We start from the raw sequence: 17,927 nt of genomic DNA, 5'->3' as shown, positions 1-17,927 counted from the left end.
ATGCAAAGACAATATAAAAATGTCAAGACAATGCCAACCTATTGGAAAGACAATATAAAAATGTCAAGACAATGCCAACCTAATGCAAAGACAACATAACAATGTCAAGACAATGCCAACTTAAAGCAAAGACAATATAAAAATGTCAAGACAATGCCAACTTAATGCAAAGACAATATAAAAATATCAAGACAATGCCAACCTAATAGAAAGACAATATAAAAATGTCAAAACAATGCCAACTTAATGCAAAGACACTATAAAAATGTCAAGACAATGCCAACCTGATGCAAAGACAATATAAAAATGTCAAGACAATGCCAACTTAATGCAAAGACAATATAAAAATGTCAAGACAATGCCAACCTAATGGAAAGACACTATAAAAATGTCAAGACAATGCCAACCTAACGGAAAAACACTATAAAAATGTCAAGACAATGCCAACCTATTGGAAAGACAATATAAAAATGTCAAGACAATGCCAACCTAATGCAAAGACAACATAACAATGTCAAGACAATGCCAACTTCATGCAAAGACAATATAAAAATATCAAGACAATGCCAACCTAATAGAAAGACAATATAAAAATGTCAAAACAATGCCAACTTAATGCAAAGACAATGTAACAATGTCAAGACAATGCCAACCTAATAGAAAGACAATATAAAAATGTCAAGACAATGCCAACCTAATAGAAAGACAATATAAAAATGTCAAAACAATGCCAACTTAATGCAAAGACAATATAAAAATGTCAAGACAATGCCAACCTAATGGATAGACAATATAAAAATGTCAAGACAGTGCCAACCTAATGTAAAGACAATATAAAAATGACAACTTAAGGTTAATATACAAGTGAAAACACTCAAATAAAGCAAATAACACTAATTTTGGCACTGATCTCACCTCATATTTCATCAGCTTTCATTGTTTAGTCATTCACATACTGACACAATTTACTAGTTGCTTTTACAGGCCAACTTATGTTAAACATGGTACTTTGGGATTTCATTTATTTTCATTTATGGTCTAGTCATGTAGATAGCGTTCTCTATCAACAACATCAGACCAAATCCCCAGTGTCGTTGGGAGGGCGCAACTCCTCGACCATGCAGAGTCGAGCTATTTGGAATCACAGGGACAATAATAGTCTTGGTACATAATTGATGCGTCATTATTTGATACTACTCATGTGATCACGTGACAATATGTAACCAATAAAAAAAAGTACTTACATTCTGCATTTGAGGTGCTGCAAAATAGATCGCACTGAGATTGAACGCTTCCATCAACCCCTCAAATGTACGCACAATTTCTTCGCTAGAATTCCTCTTGTAAATATATTGACATCCCCACCGGCATTCCAGGCGTCTTCCGCACCTATGTAATAAAAACAGTGGTTATAAGGGGCGGTTATCGTCACCGCGCCGTGCCGCGTCGTGTTCGATAAAGGGCTCATAGCGAGTTTACATGAAATTCGGACACCGTGACGTAATGCGCGACGACCACTCTTCAATATTAAGATGTACCAAGCAGTATTAGGGACGTAACAATATTATACGAAAAAAACAACATATTATGCGACTTTTCTACTTTTCTTCACTGTCCTTTCCACTTATTTTTAAAAGGACAATTCTAGTACACGATTTTTTTCCGGGGAAACGCTGTCTTCGTTTATTAAACATCCCCTTTCAGTGAAACACTGATATCTTCACGGAAACCATGACCGTATGAGCATGGAGATCAGGTGGCCGGGAGATTTCGCCGCCATAAATTAACCGGCAATAGTTCAAAATCGCCCTTTTGTCAATTTTTTTTCTCGGTTTCGCGTGTACTGTTCAAGAATGAAAAGTCGACAGTCGACTATCACATTTACGTTGTCAATTTTAGAACAAGTTGGAATGATAAAAGTAAGGCTACATGAAAATAATTTTGTCGAATTTGATGTTTCCTTTTTAGGTGACCTTTATTGTGCATGTATATATTTTGGGTGAATGTTGTTGTCAAATCTAAAAACAATTTTCAATTCTATAAATACAGGCTCTCAGAGACAATACAATGTATGACGTAATATAACTGGAAGAAGGTAATCTGTCAGAGCCTACTGTATATGAATATTTTAATAATCGTACTCCAAAAAGCGTTTACAAGCATACATTTCGAACTTGTTGTTAATAGTTTTCGCATTTTCGAATGTTCCTTGTAATACTGGACCGATGCTAAATATGCGGTACCAATACAGTAAATGAGTTGGAATACGTCATGTGAAATGAAGTATATTTATGTAAGTTGTATGAAATGAATATTAAAATCAAAAATTATTTTTAGCGATAGGTATTGTTTACTTGTGCAAGAGATGTAGTGTCCCCGTCAACATGATCTACTACATCGGTCATTTTTTTCTCAAAAAATCGAAAAAAACAAAACAACATGTACGTTATCAGACGCCAATACTTGTTTGCGAACAAATTATGTTAGAAACAGTCGATGATATAACAGACGAGTCTGGTATCATGGTGGAAAGTACAATGATATGTACACGTTTGGGGTATAAAAAAATAAATACTCTAAGGTTTCCATGACAACAACACAATGCTGCATACACTCCCATTTTAACTGTTTACCTACCAAACTATCTTGAACTCATAGTTGAGTCTCCAGTGAACTGCAAGATATCGCATATTTTGAAGAACCGAGCGAATAACCAGATCGGCCATCTTACGAATATACATAGCCCTAGAAAGGTGACTTTCCACCATTTCGAAGATGTTGTTTTGATGAGCATTCATCATTAATTTCATAAAAGGAAACGGGTAGAACATGGCAGTACATTTTGTATCAGTTCTGAATACGTCTTTGGTTGCGAGTAGATAGTCGGAAATAGAATTCTGTGAAAACATGGGTGGTTTGTCTGGTAACATTATGATTGGCATTACCCGTCGCCGATGTGACTCTACCTTCGTTGGAAACTGTACACCAGCTAGAATCTCAAATACCGGAATCATAGTCCGGTAAAGGGAATCAAAATAACAGTTTTTAGAACTGATGCACGGCTTTGTATAAAGAACAGCGTCTACGCGACTATTGCAATCCTTTTTAAATTGTTCCAAACTGGCAATCGGCACAAAACTCTTGAGTAAGTTAACATTGAATGTCTCGTTGAAAGTTCTGACGTCATCCTCCGTGATACGATGGTGATTGAAAAATGGCGGCAGCACAATTGTCTTTTTGTGAATTAAAGCATACAATACAATAGCTTTGAACGCAAGATACTGGTTATTAGGACCTTGACCGATTCCACGGAAAACTGGTAAAATATAATCTGGTCGAGACTGTGCATCTTCGTTGGGTGCCACCATCGGTGCTATATTTGTTTCTGATCCGTCAGACCACTCGTACAACTCAGCAGTCGAATCGTCCGACTCAGAATTGGATGAAGAAAGTATCTAAGAAAAACAAAAAATATTTCGGGACAATTCAACATTTGTATAAATTATTATTATTATTATTATTTTCCATATAATTCCACTTATATGACGACACGCAAAACGTAGTGAAATTGTGCTTGTTCTCGGTTACGAACAACATTTTAACCCGAAATACAACGTGGTTACCCACAATGCAACGATTACTCTCAATGCAATGTGATTACCCATAAAGCAGCGCAATTTTCTATCGTGGCCATTAACTTATACACACGCTAGAAATGCGTCATTGGAAAAAAAATGGTACACATAATATTAAAAGTAGTAGGAAGCTGGCAACTATTTCGACTTGTAATTTGTTATCAAATCATTCCAATGAACCTGATGTGTGGAGCGCCTGATTTGGTAAAAAATGAATCATTATCGCCGCATTCTGTGATATGATTTGAGGGCCCCAATGTATATTTTACCTAATTGAGTTACTATATCGATTACAAATAAAGTCGCATAAAGAGCGTAAAATGCATAAAATACATTTGCCACCTGTTGCCGTGTACACATGTCATTAAGAGTAGATACCCGCATTGAAAAAGCACGCCTGTATCACGTATTTACACAGACATCAACACCACTCATGTGTACGACTGTTTCCACTTCCCGGTTACTAGTATTGCTGATCCGTAAATCTTATTGTCGTATATGGCAAAGCACAGTGCTTTGATACTTACTGGCTGTTGGGATTCGTCTGCCCAGTCACTAACTGACGTCTCCTTCTCTGTATTAGATTCATCGACGGTGTCATCTACTTCTGCTGGTGGTTCGGTTGCGCCAAATGTCACGTGCATTTCAGAAAATTGCTGTTGAAAATTAAATCAATATTATCAAAACGCATATTTCGATTCAAAATATTGTACTTTCACTAGACGGCGAAGCAGACACACAGTGACGAGTCATTATACTAGTATTTGAGAAGAAGAAGTGGTGAGCAAAATTGTACGGGTAATAAGCTTGTACTGTTGGTGAAAATCGCGATAATAAGATAATAAGAATATCCCACAGCAACCACATACTAAATTTCGATGGAGGCCAATTCCATCAAAAACTCACCTTTTTAAAAGAAACTTTTCAAGGAGAACCTACCTCTTAAAGAGGTTAAACATAGCTTTAATTCCCAAAAATTTCAAAGAGTGACCCCCTTGCCCATTTAAATCATAATTTACAGAGCCCATGGATGCTTCGTATAACCGTTAGTAGGTTTCTACTAGAAAAAACTCTCCGGGCTATTCACCCGCCCCACATCTGGGGGACTTCCAACACTCGGCTACTTTTTGTGGACAACATATTGTCATTGGTGGCGCTCTTTACTGTCACAGATGCGGCAGTCAGATGGGATTATGGTACTACATATTGGAAATAGATATTGGAAATAGATAAAAAAAAAAATGGTGATACAAGTGTCTGCGCCCTCGCCGATTGTTCGTGAAGTGTAGTCTTTATCGTTCTATATGTCCCAAAATAGACTGAGGGGTATCCAATGTTTTTGTCAAACCAATAGTTGCTTTAAGATTGATTTATGAATGCATCAATTTAAAAAAAAAACGTTACCAGGTGGTTTTGACAGTGACCCTGACATCAGCTATATCAGTCACATGACGTGCACAATTTAGTTGTATTATTTGGAGTGTCCAACCATGAGCCCTACTCGTACGGCTTACCTTCTGTGTCACGTGTTTAGAGCTCACTGGCATTGGTGATGTCAGAATCTCTTCATCATGTGAGTAGTCATTGTCTGTGTCTGGTGGCTCGGTGGCTGGAACAGAATCCTACAAAAAAAAGTTTAGTCAGTATGCGATTCATAACAATCGTAATATTTACTGGGTACCCCTTTCATCAATATAGTTTCCATGGCAGCAAGTCGGAGCAGGAGCATGGGTTCTATAATTTCCTTTAAATGTTAATTTTCAGGGTCATTATGATGAATGGAAGTAAAATGACATATACATGTAGTAGTATATTTCTAGATACAGTCGTTTCTGAGAGTAAATAAATTGGTTATGACGCTCATTGATACCTTGGTATCATCTACATTGTCATCTTCATGATCATCGTCTATTTGTTTCTCTTCCAATGCCATGTTCTCAATCATCGCCATTAATCCTTGTCTATCCTGAGTCGCAGAACGAGCATAATCCTTTTCCGTGACGTCACCATCTGAGTCACGTGATTGGCTTGGTTTAATGGTAGGAAGTGTAATTGATTCATCTAAAGCTGGGTCCTTACGGAGAGAACCAGAGAATGTTATCCATTAGTGTAATTTCTGACGAAACAAAGTGATCTGTTGTGTGTCACTGACTCCGCGATATTTTCGTAGTGGAATGACGAACTTTGCGAATACAGTGTATCGTGTGTAGTGACGTCAGATCCTAGTCTAGTCCAGTGAATTTTTCAAAGTTGATGATAGTTGTTTGAAGTAGTTGTAAAACATATTTATTTTCATTAAACTAATTATTATCGTTTATTATTCACATAAACGAATGACGAGCAGTCATGTTATGAAAATGTTGTCAGGAAACTTTCTGTCCAGTTTTCGTTGAGTATATAAAAGTGCTTTTATATTTCACGCGTTTTATTTCTAATAAGGGGAAATAAGTGGGAGTAATGTTCTAATGTTCTGAATAGTGCGTGTTATTTTTTTGTGTTTTAATGTAATTGGTAATGGGTATTGTGACTCAGTAACATTATATATTGCAACATGTTTCATAATCAGTTATAATTTAAATCATGATATAATTTAAAAAAATAAATACTATCTGTAGTTCGAGTATGTAATCAAATCTGAAATATTTTAGCTCATGAATATTCATGAGCAGTTTGTAAGATAATCACCAAAATAACAAGTGGTGAATTGTTGTAAAACCAAGTTTGTGCAGGTGCGGCCAGTGTGGATTGACGCGAGCTGGTGACGCTACGTGTCCTAGCCTCTCATGTTTCTTTCATGTTGGCGACGATACTACTTTAGTATAGTTTCAGCGGAGTGCACCTAAAATCATATTTTGTATTTATTTGTATTTGTATTTATTTATTTACACCAGAAAAAGAAAATATACATAACACAATTAATTTTTCTTTTTTACCACTGCAAAGGATTCTGGTGTGGGTCATGGAAATAGCTCATTTGAGCTAGTCGAGTCCTAGACCCGGAATAAGAAATAATACTGTACTGACGTGCGGATTATCATAAATTTATCATATACATATATTTTTATCGTGAAGTGGCGCAACATTATAGTTCAATTACTAAATATCAAAATAAAATAAATAAGTCATTGAAATTGCTGAGTGAATATAAACATTATTTTGTCGCACAATAAATAAATCACTAAATTTAATAAATCATTTTCTACAAAATAAACTAATCACTAAACTGCAAAATCAAGCAAACAATCAGTCTGTCAATGAAAAAAAATATTAAAAGGTAATCATATATATGTATATGTGATTTTTATACTCTATCCTGATATGGTGAATAATCATAATTCAATTGAATAAATAAGTCATTTAATTGCAAAATAAATAAATTAATATTTTTCTAATCGCAAAACAATCAATCACATTGTACAAACTACCAGTCAATTAGTCGGCTTGTCAATCAGTTAATCAGTCAGTCTGTAGTGAGTTGTCAACCAATAGTCGTATAATTAATCTGAATATTCAGATATAAGTTCAGCTTTCAGACAATTTTTAAAAAAATATCTACTAATATTGGCATTTTGTAGTTCTGGTCTTAGTGAATTCCAATGCTTAATTGATGCAAACTTTATGTTATGCTGGGTTATAGAAAGTTTTGTTTTTGGTATAGAGAGGCTGCCACTTCTATTTATTTTAGTGGGATAATTATGAGAAGGAGTGTTGATGTAAGTATCAGGACAGCGTGCGAAACGATTTTTATTTAAATCGAAAATATATAGACAAGAGTGGAATTTACATAGTTTGTGAATGTCCAGAATTTGAAGAGAACGGAACAGTGTTGCAGAATGCGAGTTCCATTTTGAAAAAGTGATAAGCCGCACAAGTCTTTTCTGGAGTCGTAGAATCGGTTCAAGAAGGGTAGGATAAGCGTTTCCCCATATTTCAACACAGTACGTTAAATGTGGAAGAATCAGGGTATTATATAATAGAATAAGAATATACTTTGGGACATAATGTCGAATTTGTGAGATTATACCAATTTTAGAGCTAAGTATGTTAGTGACTTTGTTAATATGAGATTTCCAGTTCAAAGACGAATTTATATTGACACCCAAGTAAGATACTGATGTTACGCCCTCTAACGGTACATTATCAATTTCTAGGGATCCATTAATATGAACTTGTTTTTGTGGAGTTTTAATTACCATATAATTTGTTTTGTTGGCATTAATTGTTAGTTTGTTAGCTTTACACCAGTCAACGACTTTTTTAAATTCTGTATTAATAGTATTAAGATTAATTTGGTTAGATTTATGTGAGTTGAATAGGTTAGTGTCATCTGCAAATAAACGAAAATCAAAGGCATTGGTACTGGAGTTAATATCATTAATATAGAGAAGAAATAATAGAGGGCCGAGTATTGAACCCTGGGGAATTCCACATTTAACTTGGTTTGGGAGTGATACGGTACCATTGACATCCACTGTCTGGAGACGATTTTCTAGATAACTGTGAAACCATTTAAGTGGCAGGCTCCGAATCCCATAATGCTCTAATTTTTGTAATAAAATGTGGTGGTCAATTGTATCGAATGCTTTCTTTAAATCTATAAATATACCAAATGTGATGTAACCTGCGTCCATTTTGTCTGTGATGTCAGTAATTAGATCTACAAGTGCAAGTTTGGTATTGTAATGTTTGCGAAAACCATATTGAGTCGGCAAAAGAATATTAAATTTATCAAGGAACGCTAAAAGTTGGGATTTAACAACAGATTCAATAATTTTGCTTAGAATTGGCAATAAGGAAATGGGTCTGTAGTTGCTTATTTCTAAAGGTGAACCTTTTTTATATATGGGGGTAATTTTAGCGATTTTTAGTAGATCTGGGAAAATACCTGTAGTAATGGATAGGTTGATGATTTGGGCTAGGGGACTAGCAATGTGTTGGGCAGCATGGATTATTGTTTTTGGATGAATATGATATGGGCCCATAGCTTTGCTGGGATCTAAACGCCCGATCTCATTAATGACGTCATTTTGACTAACTGGACGCAGGAAGAAAGAAGCTGTGTAATGATTATCAGAAAGGTAGTTTGTAAAATGTTCAGGAGAATTGATTTGAGCAGCTAGGGCTGGTCCAACATCAGTGAAAAAATCATTGAAATTCTGTGCAATATCGATATCCTTTGACAAAACTTCCCCCGTATTGGATTTAATAACCTGTCTTGGAGACATAGAAATATTATTGTTTAAAATGCTATTTATAATTTTCCAGGTTTTATTAGTATTTCCAGTCGAAGACTGGAATTTGGCTGAATAATAGTTTTTTTTAGCTTTTTTGAGCAGTTTTGTCAGAAGGTTTCGGTATATCTTGTACTTGTTACCAACTTGAAAATTGTTGGGAGACCTTTTCATTTTAGAAAATAATTTGTGTTTTGTTTTAGTTGAAATAAGAAGACCTTTCGAGAGCCAGGGCTTACAAAACGATTTGATATTAACATTACATTTTTTAATTGGGGCGTGCCTTGATGCAATAGCACTGAAAGCATCACAGAAAATCTTGAGTGCCCGATTTGGTTCATCACAATTATAAATTGGCTGCCAACATGTATTGTTCAAATCGGAAACAAATTTGTCACGGTTATAATTTGAGAAGTCACATTTGTAAAATATCTTGCCTTGATTGAAATGATGATGTAAATTTTCGTATATAGAAAAAATGGGAAAGTGGTCACTATATATTAGTCATATTAACGTAGCCACTGTGCACAAGTAACAAGTAAAGAGGAAGAAATGCAAACTACGAACACGTGTTATTTATATATTGTGTTTTAGAATGTGGGTGACGGCCAAAACATTTCACGAACATGGATCATAATACAGACTGCTTAGCTGAAAGTTCAAAAATCTCGACAAATCAAATAATTCAATCTTATTATGAGGACCCCAATTTCGTTTTCTAGATTTTTTTCAAAAAGTCAATTTTAAGAGAACTTCTCTCACATTTGGTTATAACCGTCTTTGTCAATATTCAAGTGTAAATAACAAAACAAGCGTGTCGATGCAAAGTTCGGCGTTTGTATATTCTCAGATTTGTCATGATTTAACGGTAAGCCAAAAATGAGACTCACGCGCACTCATGCCCTAACAACCAACGTATGACGTCAAGATAGACCCCTCATCCCGACCCGCATTGTCTCTTTTTCTTTTAACAGTGTGTGGATATTCAGTACAGTACAATAAAAGTGATTACATGTTCCACACTATTACTTAGAGCTCGTATCCATGGCACTTCATTCAAATTAAAAACATACGCTTTTATTTGACATAGAAGCCATTTGATAATTACCCATGAGTCTTTGCAGAATTCTTTCAATCATTGGCTGATTTACTGTCATGCATTAACTAACGCGCTGTGATTGGTCAAGTTGTTCTCAACCATCATTTAAAATTTATAAAACATTTATAAATGTTGTATTATAAAAAAAATAGCCATGCTTTCATGAAAGTTGCTATATATTGATATTTCAGATTAAATATAACACGAATGCAATAATCGAACTGTTAATAACCCGTTTTAAAATGGTATTGAGCTGATACATTTACAGTGAATATTCAGCTTGTCAACTTTTTAATATGATTGATTGATTTTGTCCAATTTTGGGACATTTAATTACTGTGGTGGTACTTTTGTGTATTTGATTTGAAAATAAATGTTTCAACCTATTTATATTTTGGTCACTGGGCACAGCTACACTAAACACTTTTGAGGTATTCACATCTATGTAGAGATTAATTATAGTACGATACCCGTATCTATACAAAAGATCACCCCGAGGTCAATCTGTACATAATTCATTCAAATATTATTGCCTAGATACAAACCCAAATGTGACACCTTTAATATCGTATTGTCAGTAACACGCCGCGGTCACGCGCACTATGCATGTCACTTTGACATAGGACCGATCCAGACACCGCGAGGTCTACATGTCAAAGAATACTTTTCACTAACACCGCCGCAACAGATTTTAATTGGATTGCGTGATTGTAACAGATAGGTGTATATTACGTGGAATGCTGTTACCTCATATTATGCTTCTATCGGCAATGACGATTGTTTCCATATATGGTCTGCCATAGCTTCACTAATGTACCGTTCAAAAGCCACGTTAATACAATCATGTTACTCGTACTGTGTGTTTAATGTGCTAATACTTAGTTCCACGTGCACGTTCCGTGTTCGCATTCTACCAAATATATAATGATTTTGAAGGAATTTTGCCCTGGGTTGTTCTTAAATAGTGTGAATATATGCTTGTTACATGTATTAATAAATAATGTTTGAATATTTTACGATAATAATGTGCAAATACTTGACGACGAATGTCGCTATACTAGTTGGCGCCAAATGTTGCTCGATCACAATTATATTTTTTTGTTCAAAAAAAAACATTACTATAAATGTAGGATAGTAAGAATGACGATGGTATGAACCACTTTATGCTTAATGTATTAAGAAAATAAACGTTGTTTTTACACAGGGGAATCTGTCCGTATCCCAGATATAGAATTGATAGCGTTGCTATACTAATTCATATTGATTATCACATGTTTATAGCTTTCCTGTTGTTCAGATAATGATTATTAAAAGCAGTAAAGTTACAATCATCAACAGGATTAAAGAGGATATCATTGCCGAGTGTTGGAAGCGTGCATACGTCATTACTATGAATTGCACTAAAGTAGATAATATTCTATCGACCCTGTGCTATATCAGTATATTTTGGTGTCTATCTCCTCTATAGTGAATCAGTTTTCACTGGTGTCTATCTACTCTATGGTATATCAGTGTTCACTGGTGTCTATCTCCTCTATGGTATATCAGTGTTCACTGGTGTCTATCTCCTCTATTGTATATCAGTGTTCACTGGTGTCTATCTCCTCTATTGTATATCAGTGTTCACTGGTGTCTATCTCCTCTATGGTATATCAGTGTTCACTGGTGTCTATCTCCTCTATTGTATATCAGTGTTCACTGGTGTCTATCTCCTCTATGGTATATCAGTGTTCACTGGTGTCTATCTCCTCTATTGTATATCAGTGTTCACTGGTGTATATCTCCTCTATGGTATATCAGTGTTCACTGGTGTCTATCTCCTCTATGGTATATCAGTGTTCACTGGTGTCTATCTCCTCTATTGTATATCAGTGTTCACTGGTGTCTATCTCCTCTATGGTATATCAGTGTTCACTGGTGTCTACCGACCCTGTGCTATATCAGTATACTTTGGTGTCTATCTCCTCTATAGTGAATCAGTGTTCACTGGTGTCTATCTACTCTATGGTATATCAGTGTTCACTGGTGTCTATCTCCTCTATGGTATATCAGTGTTCACTGGTGTCTATCTCCTCTATGGTATATCAGTGTTCACTGGTGTCTATCTCCTCTATTGTATATCAGTGTTCACTGGTGTCTATCTCCTCTATGGTATATCAGTGTTCACTGGTGTCTATCTCCTCTATTGTATATCAGTGTTCACTGGTGTCTATCTCCTCTATGGTATATCAGTGTTCACTGGTGTCTATCTCCTCTATGGTATATCAGTGTTCACTGGTGTCTATCTCCTCTATTGTATATCAGTGTTCACTGGTGTCTATCTCCTCTATGGTATATCAGTGTTCACTGGTGTCTATCTCCTCTATTGTATATCAGTGTTCACTGGTGTCTATCTCCTCTATGGTATATCAGTGTTCACTGGTGTCTATCTCCTCTATGGTATATCAGTGTTCACTGGTGTCTATCTCCTCTATTGTATATCAGTGTTCACTGGTGTCTATCTCCTCTATGGTATATCAGTGTTCACTGGTGTCTATCTACTCTATGGTATATCAGTGTTCACTGGTGTCTATCTCCTCTATTGTATATCAGTGTTCACTGGTGTCTATCTCCTCTATGGTATATCAGTGTTCACTGGTGTCTATCTCCTCTATGGTATATCAGTGTTCACTGGTGTCTATCTCCTCTATTGTATATCAGTGTTCACTGGTGTCTATCTCCTCTATGGTATATCAGTGTTCACTGGTGTCTATCTACTCTATGGTATATCAGTGTTCACTGGTGTCTATCTCCTCTATGGTATATCAGTGTTCACTGGTGTCTATCTCCTCTATTGTATATCAGTGTTCACTGGTGTCTATCTCCTCTATGGTATATCAGTGTTCACTGGTGTCTATCTCCTCTATTGTATATCAGTGTTCACTGGTGTCTATCTACTCTATGGTATATCAGTGTTCACTGGTGTCTATCTCCTCTATGGTATATCAGTGTTCACTGGTGTCTATCTCCTCTATTGTATATCAGTGTTCACTGGTGTCTATCTCCTCTATGGTATATCAGTGTTCACTGGTGTCTATCGACCCTGTGCTATATCAGTATACTTTGGTGTCTATCTCCTCTATAGTGAATCAGTGTTCACTGGTGTCTATCTACTCTGTGGTATATCAGTGTTCACTGGTGTCTATCAACCCTGTGCTATATCAGTATACTTTGGTTTCTATCTCCTCTATAGTGAATCAGTGTTCACTGGTATCTATCTCCTCTATGGTATATCAGTGTTCACTGGTGTTTATATACTCTATGGTATATCAGTGTTCACTGGTGTTTATATACTCTATGGTATATCAGTGTTCACTGGTGTCTATCTCCTCTATGGTATATCAGTTGTCACTGGTGTCTATCTCCTCTATAGTGAATCAGTGTTCACTGGTGTCTACCTACTCTATGGTATATCAGTGTCCACTGGTGTCTATCGACCCTGTGCTATATCAGTATACTTTGGTTTCTATCTCCCCTATAGTGAATCAGTGTTCACTGGTGTCTATCTCCTCTATAGTGAATCAGTGTTCACTGGTGTCTATCTACTCTATGGTATATCAGTGTTCACTGGTGTCTATCAACCCCAAGGTATATCAGTGTCCACTGGTGTCTATCAACCCAAGGTATATCGGTGTCCACTGGTGTATATCTACTCTATGGTATATCAGTGTCTATTGCTGTCTATCTACTCTATGGTATATCAGTGTTCACTGGTGTATATCTACTCTATGGTATATCAGTGTATATTGCTGTCTATCTACTCTATGGTATATCAGTGTTCATTGGTGTATATCTACTCTATGGTATATCAGTGTCCACTGGTGTCTATATACTCTATGGTATATCAGTGTTCACTGGTTTCTATCAACCCCAAGGCATATCAGTGTCCACTGGTGTCTATCAACCCAAGGTATATCGGTGTCCACTGGTGTCTATCTACTCTATGTTATATCAGTGTTCACTGGTGTATATCTACTCTATGGTATATCAGTGTTCACTGGTGTATATCTACTCTATGGTATATCAGTGTCTATTACTGTCTATCTACTCTATGGTATATCAGTGTTCACTGGTGTATATCTACTCTATGGTATATCAGTGTCCACTGGTGTCTATCTACTCTATGGTATATCAGTGTTCACTGGTGTCTATCAACCCCAAGGCATATCAGTGTCCACTGGTGTCTATCAACCCAAAGTATATCGGTGTCCACTGGTGTCTATCTACTCTATGTTATATCAGTGTCCACTGGTGTGTATCTACTATATGGTATATCAGTGTCTATTGATGTGTATCGACCATATGGTATATCAGTGTTCACTTGTGTATATCTACTCTATGTTATATCAGTGTCTATTGATGTGTATCGACCATATGGTATATCAGTGTCCACTGGTGTCTATCAACCCTGAGGTATATCGGTGTCCACTGGTGTATATCTACTCTATGGTATATCAGTGTCCACTGGTGTCTATCTACTCTATGGTATATCAGTGTCCACTGGTGACTATCAACCCCAAGGTATATCGGTGTCCACTGGTGTCTATCTACTCTATGGTATATCAGTGTCCACTGGTGTATATCTACTCTATGGTATATCAGTGTCCACTGGTGTATATCTACTCTATGGTATATCAGTGTCCACTGGTGTCTATCTACTCTATGGTATATCAGTGTTCACTGGTGTCTATCGACCCTGTGCTATATCAGTATACTTTGGTTTCTATCTCCCCTATAGTGAATCAGTGTTCACTGGTGTCTATCTCCTCTATAGTGAATCAGTGTTCACTGGTGTCTATCTACTCTATGGTATATCGGTGTTCACTGGTGTCTATCAACCCCAAGGTATATCAGTGTCCACTGGTGTCTATCAACCCAAGGTATATCGGTGTCCACTGGTGTATATCTACTCTATGGTATATCAGTGTCTATTGCTGTCTATCTACTCTATGGTATATCAGTGTTCACTGGTGTATATCTACTCTATGGTATATCAGTGTATATTGCTGTCTATCTACTCTATGGTATATCAGTGTTCATTGGTGTATATCTACTCTATGGTATATCAGTGTCCACTGGTGTCTATATACTCTATGGTATATCAGTGTTCACTGGTGTCTATCAACCCCAAGGCATATCAGTGTCCACTGGTGTCTATCAACCCAAAGTATATCGGTGTCCACTGGTGTCTATCTACTGTATGTTATATCAGTGTTCACTTGTGTATATCTACTCTATGGTATATCAGTGTCTATTGACGTGTATCGACCATATGGTATATCAGTGTCCACTGGTGTCTATCTACTCTGTGGTATATCAGTGTTTACTGGTGTCTATCAACTCCAAGGCATATCAGTGTCCACTGGTGTCTATCAACCCAAGGTATATCGGTGTCCACTGGTGTCTATCTACTCTATGTTATATCAGTGTCCACTGGTGTGTATCTACTATATGGTATATCATTGTCTATTGATGTGTATCGACCATATGGTATATCAGTGTTCACTTGTGTATATCTACTCTATGTTATATCAGTGTCTATTGATGTGTATCGACCATATGGTATATCAGTGTCCACTGGTGTCTATCTACTCTATGGTATATCAGTGTCTATTGCTGTCTATCTACTCTATGGTATATCAGTGTTCACTGGTGTCTATCTACTCTAAGGTATATCAGTGTCCACTGGTGTCCATCAACCAAAAGGTATATCGGTGTCCACTGGTGTCTATCTACTCTATGGTATATCAGTGTCCACTGGTGTCTATCAACCCCAAGGCATATCAGTGTCCACTGGTGTCTATCAACCCTGAGGTATATCGGTGTCCACTGGTGTCTATCTACTCTATGGTATATCAGTGTCCACTGGTGTATATCTACTCTATGGTATATCAGTGTCCACTGGTGTCTATCAACCCCAATGTATATCGGTGTCCACTGGTGTCTATCTACTCTATGGTATATCAGTGTCCACTGGTGTATATCTACTCTATGGTATATCAGTGTCCACTGGTGTCTATCTACTCTATGGTATATCAGTGTCCACTGGTGTCTATCAACCCCAAGGTATATCGGTGTCCACTGGTGTCTATCTACTCTATGGTATATCAGTGTCCACTGGTGTATATCTACTCTATGGTATATCAGTGTCCACTGGTGTCTATCTACTCTATGGTATATCAGTGTCCACTGGTGTCTATCTACTCTATGGTATATCAGTGTTGTTTATTTTTTATGATCCGCTTGAATGCATCATGTCCTGCACTTATTGATTTCATATTGCCCTCAATTCTCGCCACTATAGCTTATTTCCGCTTCGGGACTCAGCGAAACTACGCAGACTGACTTAGGTGCCGTAAAGAGGCTGTTGTTTCACGACAATGTTGCCTCCACGATACTATAACAATAACACTGAATGTGGCTACCATAATTATTGGATTAACAATTATAAACATCCATTCTGTATCATTGCATCATTAGAATATAAAATTATCTTCACTTGTTCTTTATTCGAGTACATTCTTCGTAGCTATATTCAAGAAATATTTTATGCCCCCCGAAAACAAAAATCATAGCTCACAGTGCAATTAATCTGACTAATAACAAAGATATAATAATTTCATTCTATTACTTATTCAAATTATTTGTATGTTTGTATCTTATACTGATATGCTGTACATTGTTTTTGTATCATGGGAATTGTATCGTCATTTTCATAATACATTTGTACATTACTTGATCTTGGATGTAATTTGTCGTTTAGAGTGTATGACAAGTTATAACAATACGGAGTATGTGTCGACCATAGGTTTATGAAAATGATACTAATACAAACGAGTTAATTGCATCTGTTTGTTTGTTTGTTTGTGTGTGTGTGTGTGTGTGTGTGTGTTTGTTTGTTTGTTTGTTTGTTTGTTTACTTGGTAGTTACTCAACTAGAATAAGTTATAACAATACGAAGTATGTGTCGACCATAGGTTTATGAAAATGATACTAATACAAACGAGTTAATTGCATCTGTTTGTTTGTTTGTTTGTGTGTGTGTGTGTGTGTGTGTTTGTTTGCTTGTTTGTTTGTTTGTTTGTTTACTTGGTAGTTACTCAACTAGAATAAGTTATAGCAATACGGAGTATGTGTCGACCATAGGTTTATGAAAATGATACTAATACAAACGAGTTAATTGCATCTGTTTGTTTGTTTGTTTGTGTGTGTGTGTGTGTGTTTGTGTGTTTGTTTGTTTACTTGGTAGTTACTCAACTAGAATAAGTTATAGCAATACGGAGTATGTGTCGACCATAGGTTTATGAAAATGATACTAATACAAACGAGTTAATTGCATCTGTTTGTTTGTTTGTTTGTTTGTTTGTTTGTGTGTGTGTGTTTGTTTACTTGGTAGTTACTCAACTAGAATACTTTAATTTGTTTTCCTACCTTTGTGGTACCAGTCGCAGCGAACCATGCATTTATTTGGTCGTCTGGGGGCGTTGTCATGTTGGCTAACTTATAATCCTCGTAATCGTCTGTCCTCGTTTCTTCCTGTAACAGTCAATATGTAAATTATATGTAAATGAGATATGATCCGGTCAAATATATGTGTGTTAATTACATCAGGTAAAAAATAAACATGGCCCAGGGAAAAGAAATAAGTATTGATATAAATATGGTGTAAAGATATTTGGTGATGACATTGACATTTTATACCAAACCTGTTATTAACTCATTACACTGACTTTAGGATTATGTGTGGTATTTAATATTGCAAGGCTTTTTGCTCAGTCTTTGTTTTAATATTCTCTGTCATTTACATAGATATTAATTCAGGGTTGTGCCAGAGAATCTTCGCGTATTGACAATGAGGTGGTTAGGAATACACAGTGTTGGCTTGGCCGTCAGATAATATAATATTTGGGGTCAAGATGAAAG

General features: G+C 36.3%; 1 protein-coding gene across 1 annotated transcript in view; it reads right to left on the bottom strand.

Annotated features, from left to right (window-relative positions):
• The window catches only part of LOC100368304 (uncharacterized), a 34,472-nt gene that overhangs the window by 9,203 nt on the left and 7,342 nt on the right, over positions 1 to 17,927 (bottom strand). The window contains exons 2-7 of the mRNA XM_085495887.1: positions 17,436 to 17,536; positions 5,506 to 5,709; positions 5,150 to 5,257; positions 4,163 to 4,291; positions 2,638 to 3,455; positions 1,245 to 1,389 (exon numbers count right to left, since the gene is read on the bottom strand). Coding sequence (XP_085352013.1) covers positions 1,245 to 1,389; positions 2,638 to 3,455; positions 4,163 to 4,291; positions 5,150 to 5,257; positions 5,506 to 5,709; positions 17,436 to 17,536 — 1,505 coding nt within the window. The remainder of the gene's footprint in view (positions 1 to 1,244; positions 1,390 to 2,637; positions 3,456 to 4,162; positions 4,292 to 5,149; positions 5,258 to 5,505; positions 5,710 to 17,435; positions 17,537 to 17,927) is intronic.

This window comes from Saccoglossus kowalevskii, chromosome 22, assembly GCF_978046115.1.
Source record: "Saccoglossus kowalevskii chromosome 22, keSacKowa6.1, whole genome shotgun sequence".
Lineage (NCBI taxonomy): Eukaryota > Metazoa > Hemichordata > Enteropneusta > Harrimaniidae > Saccoglossus > Saccoglossus kowalevskii.
This window is presented reverse-complemented; position numbering and strand designations above follow the sequence as displayed.